The 8,064-nt window shown below is 42.2% G+C and overlaps 1 protein-coding gene across 1 annotated transcript; it reads left to right on the top strand.

The window, feature by feature from the left end:
- Positions 1 to 3,425: 3,425 nt before the first annotated feature.
- On the top strand, positions 3,426 to 6,995 carry LOC147605931 (pentatricopeptide repeat-containing protein At5g39350-like). Its single transcript, XM_086792371.1, has 2 exons — positions 3,426 to 6,358; positions 6,485 to 6,995. Exon 1 carries the CDS (start codon positions 3,550 to 3,552, stop codon positions 6,154 to 6,156), a length of 2,607 nt encoding a protein of 868 aa, XP_086648497.1. The 5' UTR covers positions 3,426 to 3,549; the 3' UTR covers positions 6,157 to 6,358; positions 6,485 to 6,995.
- Positions 6,996 to 8,064: the final 1,069 nt, after the last annotated feature.

Raw genomic sequence — 8,064 nt, 5'->3', positions numbered from 1 at the left:
AAGGTAGTCTTAATATTCAGTTGCTTATATATTCTAACCACAAGGTAGTCTTAATATTCAGTTGCTTATATATTCTAACCACAATGTGGTGCCAACATAATAATAAGCCTAATTGTAGTCATACGAGGTGTGGGCGCAAAGGTCTCATCATAATCTATGTCCTTCTCCTAAACATAACCCTTTGTAATAAGCCTTGCCTTGTAGATCAACACTACCATCAGCTTTATGCTTAAGCTTATAAACCCAATGGCCTTTTTACCACATAAGGAAAATTTTTCAAATACCAAGTGTCATTTTTAAGGATTGAGTTATACTCATCTTGCATGGCCTACATCCAATGATCATTTTTGTGTGCTTCAGATCCTCTTTATTGTATATACTAGTAATGAGAGCATGATCCACAAAAGAATAAGATGCATAATGAGAACCTACACGTGTCCTACTAGGCAAAGGAGCATCCAAGAGTATGACAACCATTTTGGCATACTCTTGGATGCCTATGTGGCTGCTCTTTTCTCATCCACTTCATCATTCACAAGTGCTTCATCAATAGGATAATTTGTGGCTCAAAATTTGAATTGATTTTCAGCCAGTATGGGTTTATTTGCAGCACCTTGTTGGGCATTCATTTGCTCCACATATGACTACCTGACATTATAGAAAGGTAAAAGTGTATCAAAGATGTCTTGTGAGCATATATTTTGTTGTTTTTTGCATAAAAGCATGGGCTGAATTGAGTTCTCAACAAAGACATCATCTCTTCTCACCAAAATCCACCTTGTGGCCAGATGCTAGAGTCTATACCCTTTGCTTTTTTAGCTATATCCCACAAAAGTGCATTTTATCGCCTTATCATCTAGCTTATTGCATTATTGCTTAGGCATAAGAGCATAAGCAAGACAATCAAAAACACGCAAATGAGCTAGAGAGAGCTTCTTGCCATTCTACGCTTCACAAGGAGTAATTGTCTACAAGGCCTTAGTAGGGCATCTATTTAGCATATAAGTGGCATACATAAATGTCTCTAACTAGAAAACATGAGGCGAATCTTGGCTTTTAACCATACAATATGCCATCTCCATGAGAGATATGTTCTTCTTCTTAGCCACACCATTTTGTTGAGGTATGTAAGGCATTGTGCATTGATGTTTTATGCCTCTTTTAGCATATATGCATGAAACACCTTTGACATATAATCCCTCCCTCGATCTATAGGAAGGGTGCCAACTTTACATGAAGACACATTTTTAGCCATAAAAATAAATTGTCTAAAGCATGTAAAAACCTTTAACTTTGCTTTCAACAGAAACACCCAAGTGTGCTTAGAGTAGTCATCAATAAAAGTCACAAAGTAGCAATATCCCCCGATTGATGATGTCCTCATAGGACCACATATATCACTATGTATAACCTATAATTTTTGGATAGCCCTTTTACTGATCTATCTTTCGGGAATGATGCCCATTGCATCTTGACTATAATGGCAACCCTCACTTACATGTTTGATAGGGTAACAAATTGTAGATGTAGTAAATTACAACCATAGTGTGTGCCCTTTTTCTTAATGCTTTTCAGACAATTCACCAACATCACATACATGAAAATGGAAGGCAAAAAATAGACAAAATGGATCAAAATGATATACTTAAGTCTAAATTATACATAAATATAAGAAAACAAAATGTCACTTGTAGTACGTAATTTAAATAATATGTCCATATGGCTTGAAGGTTTACATATATGCCTACTGTCTTATAAGCATATGGAAACAACTCTTGTAGGTAAAATCAAGACCTTGCATGCACATTGAAGCTGCAATTTCAAGGGAGGAAAGCAAATCATGCTGAGAAGTAATGTGCTTGCTAGGACCACTATCCAAATACCATACTACATCATAAACATAAGGGTCATAACTGTAGTGCATAATAAATGCCCAATGATCTTATGTATAGTTCGCTGACTCCTTCTTTTGAACACTTGGTGTTGATGCATTAGCAGCCATGCTTGACTCTTTCTTCTTCTCCTTCTCCATCCTTTTTTCATCATTCATTGATATAATGGCTTGGATTCCCGACGATAGTTACATTTATCTTTCTTCTTAGGCTTATCGTCCCCCTTCTCATCATCCTTGTCAGAAGATTGGGCTGATTCTAGCCTTTGGCTTATAGCCACCCTGAGAAAAGGCTTTACCTTTGCCTTTCAGCTTGATTTCCCACATGTATACTAGTTTGGTTTTGTTGAGATTGCTCTTCTTGCAAGAGCATTGCAACCAACTCATCAAACTTAAGGGAATTGGGGTTACCATTCATCATGAGTCAAAGTGTGGATGCAAAACCCTGGTATGAATATGGTAAAGGTATGAGAATAGTAGACACCAATGAACTATCTGGATAGGCCTCATCAATACATACAAACACTGTTCCCTGAGATCTTTGATCCTTGTGAGGAACTCATCCATTAAATTTCTCTCATTCATATGCTCGGACTCTAATTGCTTGCACAAGTAGCCCACTTGTGCCTTGTTACGCACCTGGTAAAGTGTAGCAAGTGCATCCCAAAAGTGTCACCAGTGCATGTGCCTATGCATCCCTGCCATCCCACCTAGCTTGTTTCATTTTACGAGGCGTGGAGGCCGACAGTTACATTTGAACTAGTGTCACCATCCAAAGTACATGTACTATCCTGTGTTGGCGAGACAGTGTATGCCTCAATGCCAATAACAACATTGAAAAACCCTTTGGCAGTCAATACATGACACTTCATATAGAACCACAACGGGTAGTTGGTCTCCTCAAGCTTATCCCAGGTGGAAAGCATCCCAAAAACATCACTGCTTGCCATTTCAACTTAAATCTCCGACACAAAATGTAAATACCCCAACTACCTGGAGGTAATGTCAATGCTCCACTAAATGCAACCGATATGGCTGCTGCCAGTAGATCACTGATGAGATGAAAAACTTGCAAAGTTTATGAAAAATGGCAGTGTAGAGTGTAGAAATACTACTAAGCAGGAATGCAAAAATCGACAACAATGATGATGACGCTTGTCGAAGCTGTTGATGAGCTCGAAGATGTGATGAAATGCTGTAGGTTTTTTGTGTTTAATTTTCCTAATGTTCATTGCGGGCACGCTCCAATGAGAGGTTGTGGGACCCATTGGTGATGGTTGCATTATGGACCTGCAATGTTGAAGCTCAAGTCAAGTTGGCCTAGTGTGCAGTAGGAGGCGAACACCAACCTAAGTGGCCCTCCTTCTGGCTCAGCCCCAACTCCTTGCGCACAGTGGTTGAGATAATATTTACTCGAGACCCGCCGTCCACAGTTGCTATTCTCCTCCTCATATCCACAGTTGCTATTCTCCTCCTCATATCCACGCATAACAATTTTCTTAATGAAATGACTAGACTATGCCATGCAACGAATGTCCGTGTGGAGTGAGGGAGGCCGGCCAGCCAGGGATTGTGTTGTCCGGACATTCACGAAAGGGCGCAGTTCAGCCTGCACGCACAGATGATGTGCGAAAGGCAAGCCAGTCCACCATCTACGCATGCGTTTTCCTGCACGATGCAGGCGGAAAAGGAAGTCTCGCATTCTCCGTTGCTCGTTCCCATGGCTAGTGGGGGAGCTGACTCGGCTATGCGATGCAGGGCGGGTGGAGCAGGCGATCCGGATGGCGGAGCATCAAGCGCCACCGCTGCCCAGGGACGCCATCTATCCTCTTCTGCGCGCTATCGAGGCCAACAAAGCCGCCCTAGGCCCGCTGGGCCTGGATGCAGGCACGAGAGTTCAGTCCCTCCTGCTCAGCAGTGGACTCCTCTCCGTCGCCGCCCTCGGGGACCACCTCATCAGATTCTTCGCCTCCTGTGGCAGCTTGCCCCACGCACACCATGCCTTCTCTCACATCTCAAAGCCCACAGTTTACACGTGGAGTGCCATCATTGGTGCTCACGCCGAACTCGAAGACCCCCACGGGGCCCTCCACTTGTACGGCCAAATGCTGCAGCAGGGGTCCGTACAACCTGACAGAGTGGTGTACCTATCTGCCCTCAAGGCATGTAGCTTCATAACTTCCCCTCATTGGGGCATGCTCATACATAATCACATCATCATGTGCAACTCTGCAGTGGCCTCTGATGTTGTCATTGGAAACACACTTGTCGACATGTATTCCAAATGCATGAGCTTAGATGAAGCTCGCACGGTCTTCAACAAGATGCCGAAGAGGACCATTGTATCATTTGGTGCAATGATCACAGGGTATGCAACACACGGGGACGGTCTTCTCGCCCTTCAAGTTTTCGAGGACTTGCAGCAAGAGGATATGAGCCCTAGCAAAGTCACCTATTTGAGCACCTTGAAAGCATGTGGCAGCATCAAAGCTTTAGGCTATGGCCGGCTCATACACCAGGAGATCATCAGAGGCGAGTTTAATTCAGATGTTCCACTATATAATAGTCTTGTTGATATGTATGCCAAGTGCGGCAGTATACAAGAGGCTTATAAGGTATTTGATGATATGCTGACTAGAACAGTGGCTTCATGGGGAGCAATTATTGCTGGATGTGCCCAACAAGGGGAAGGCTTGGTTGCATGTGAACTGTATGATTCAATGCAGCAGGATGGCGTAAAGCCAGACATAGGCATCCTATGGTGCATTGTGAAAGCTTGCACTGACTTAGAAGATAGAGAAAAAGGAAGGATTATCCATGAACAAATCATTAGAAGCAGATTCGAGTCTGATTTACTTATTTCCAATACCCTTTTGGATATGTATGCAAAATGTGGCTGCCTGAAGGAGGCGCGTAGCGTGTTCGATAACTTAACTATTCGTGATGTAGTTTCATGGGGTGCAATGATGGTTGGCTATGCTGGGAATGGTGAGAATCAGCTTGCTGCTGAACTTTTTGAACAAATGCAACAAGAAGGGGTGGAAAATCCAAATGCCGTGATCTTTTCCTGCATCCTTAAAGCATGTGGTAGCCTGAAGGCAATAGATCAGGGCAGGAGAATACATAAGCAGGTTGTATGGTGTGAATGTGAGTCAGATATGGTAATTGCAAGTGCCCTTATCGATATGTATGTCAAATCTGGGAGCATAGAGGAGGCATGCAATGTGTTTGACAAAGCAGAAAATCGAGATGTGGTGTTATGGGGTGCCTTGCTTGCAGGGTATGCTTCACAAGGGACAACTTCTCCTGCCCTTGAACTTTTTGAAAAGATGCAAAAAGAAAACATTGATCCAAATGCATACATCTACTCATGTATTTTGGGGGCATGTGGTAGTATAGGAGCAGCAGTACAGGGCAGATTGATACATAATGAAATCATTAGAAGTGGACTTAACTCAGATACAATCACTGGAAATACTCTCGTTGATATGTATGCGAGATGTGGGAACCTAGATGAGGCTTTCAGAGTTTTTGAGAGATTGCATGATCGAGATGTTTTCTCTTGGGGTGCAATGATTGCAGGTTATGCTTGGTCTGGGAACGTCAAACTTGCAGTACATCATCTGGAACAGATGTGGCAACAGGGGTTGAAGCCATCTGATGAAAATTTTACCAGTCTTCTTGCTGCTTGTAGCCATGCTGGCCTGTTGGAAGAAGGCAACTGGTACTTCAAATTCATGACAGATAACTGTGGTGTCACACCAAGCATTGAGCATTACAGCTGCATGGTTGACCTTCTTTGCCGTGCTGGACAGCTGAATGAAGCAGTAGATTTCCTTCAAACTATGGCAGCAGGATCCGATACTGTTTTTTGGAGGTCTTTCCTTTCTAGCTGTAGAACATTTGGCAACATTGAGCTTGGTAAGAATTGTTTCGATCAAATGGTAAGGGTGGATCCCCAAGAAGCTGCAGGCTATGTCCTCATGTCAAGTCTATATGCCGATGCTTACCTGGGGAAGGATTTTAAAAAGACTTTTGAGCTGAGGAAATGTGTGGCGGCATGGAAAGAACCTGGAAGGGCTTGGATCGAGGCTCATAAGAAGGTGCACGAGTTCGTTGTTGGAGCAAAAAACCAGCTGCATAGTGATAGTCCTTGTGCTAAGCTAAGACGATTATATAGAGGCTTGAAGAAGAAGGGATACTTGCCAGACTTGGATCTGGTTTTGTGTCCTATGGAAGATGATGCTGCAGAAACTATCGTGTGAGCACAGATTGGCCATAGTGTCGAGGATTTTAGTACACTTCAAAGCAATCCACTCAATCAAGATGTGCACTACAACACCAGCATGCCTATCTTCTGGGCATCCAACATTTAGGGCATGAGGTGCAGCAGGCTAGTGTGCACCTATCATCTTTATACACACAGACTGCTATGGTGATCTGTTGTTGTGTTTCTTGCTAAAAATGGTGAGTTGTTTACAGGTTCACATAGGCCACTTCTTCATTTAAATAGAGTACGTTTGATAGCAATTGCTGTCATTTGTTTCTTGACTAAGATCTGGCTTTAATGTGAAATTTTATGTCAACATGTAGGGATTCACTTCCCCAGCTGGGGAATGCAGTGGGATAGCTGCTGGGGCAAGGGCCTGCCAATGGAAAGCTTGTGTTGTTCAAGAGGTACAAAGAGACATGGAAGGACAATTGAGTATGGTGTGGTTGTATGCCAAGATTGTTTGCCTTATAGACGACTTATTGCTTAATGAGGTAGTCTCATTTGCCAATACTTTTTAAACTGCTTTGTAGATGTGCATGCATTCCATTCGTTTGGTCAAAAAGTATTGGAAGAGAGCCTTTTCTATGTCAAGGCAAGGCTTTGCTCATCTCCCAAGTTCATTTCGGAAAGTTCATCCTTTCGAACCCAACCACTTTTTTGCATGTCTCTCATGCGCTTCTTCCACACAACAATCAATGCTTCAACCTCTGTTGGAACCTCAGCTTTGCAAATATGAGAATACAACACTTTTACAAGTCCTATTAGTCATGCAGCATTGTCCCAACTCTGCTACACAAGAACTAAGTTGAATTCAAAAGAAAGTTCCTTGCATATTAATTGTAGATTGATTGAATTTATTTTTGCATGAGAGAGAGAGAGAGAGAGAGAGAGAGAGAGAGAGAGGAACCAATGATGATACAATATGTGTAAGCACTTATTAGTGCGGTGGAAGATGCTAGAGCATTCATTGAGTCCTAACAAAGCATTTTGTAAATTGAAAGTGCAAACTAACAAGTGTGATTGTCATAGAAGGTGTCGCATGTTAGAGGCTAATAGGAATCAAGAGCTATCTCTGGTGATGATAGATATGAGAGGAATCCAAACTCATGGATTGCCATAAGGTAAAAAATCGTCCTTTGTTGTGGAGAAGAAATGTATCACTCAATGTGGCATTGCCTTGGGAATGATCTTCTTTGCTGAGGGTTTGGTTTTCGATGCAGTGTAGTGTGCATGTCATCCGAGAACATATATAGCAACAACTAATTGTCTAGAGGTCACAGTGGTTGATTCTAAATCTACCACCTCTTACAAATTTGGAGTTGATATACTCAAGTTATGCCTTTCCCACTAAAGGTAGATTTGAACGATTGTGACATCTATATGCTAGTATCAACCTTTTAGTGGGGAAGGCATAACTTGAGCATATTAACTCTGAATTTGTCCTAGGTGGTAGATTTAGAATCTACTTTTCAAGGGCTTTCCGATGTGGGGGTTTTAACGTAAAATATATAAGGTTTATTTCATGACTTTTTTAAAAAAAAAGTGATGACATGGCTCTTCTTAGAGAGTCTCTTTTTAGTCCAAATTTTTACTAATAATTTGGCTCATCTCCTCGTAAGTCTGGGCTTATTTGGCTCATCTGTTCTCAAGTCTCCTTGCTTGAGAAAAATGCGAAGCTTGTCAAACTATGGTGTTTCTTGTTTCTTCTAAGTACTCACTGAGTCCTCCATCCAAGTTTGGGATTATTTGGCTCAACTCTTTCCAAGATTCCTCGCTTGAGATTATTTCGTTGGAAGCTTGTCAAATTGCGGTGTTCTTGTTTCTTTTGAGAGTCCTCCATGATTATTTGGCTTATCTCTTTCCAAGACTCTTCGCTTGAGGTTGTCTCGATGAAAGCTTG

Source organism: Cibotium barometz, chromosome 58, assembly GCF_041138505.1.
Source record: "Cibotium barometz isolate CiBa-2024 chromosome 58, ASM4113850v1, whole genome shotgun sequence".
Classification (NCBI taxonomy): Eukaryota; Viridiplantae; Streptophyta; class Polypodiopsida; order Cyatheales; family Cibotiaceae; genus Cibotium; species Cibotium barometz.
This window is presented reverse-complemented; position numbering and strand designations above follow the sequence as displayed.

Excerpts from the sequence above, each read along its gene's own strand:
- LOC147605931 (XM_086792371.1), top strand. The coding sequence starts at position 3,550 with ATGCGTTTTCCTGCACGATGCAGGCGGAAAAGGAAGTCTCGCATTCTC.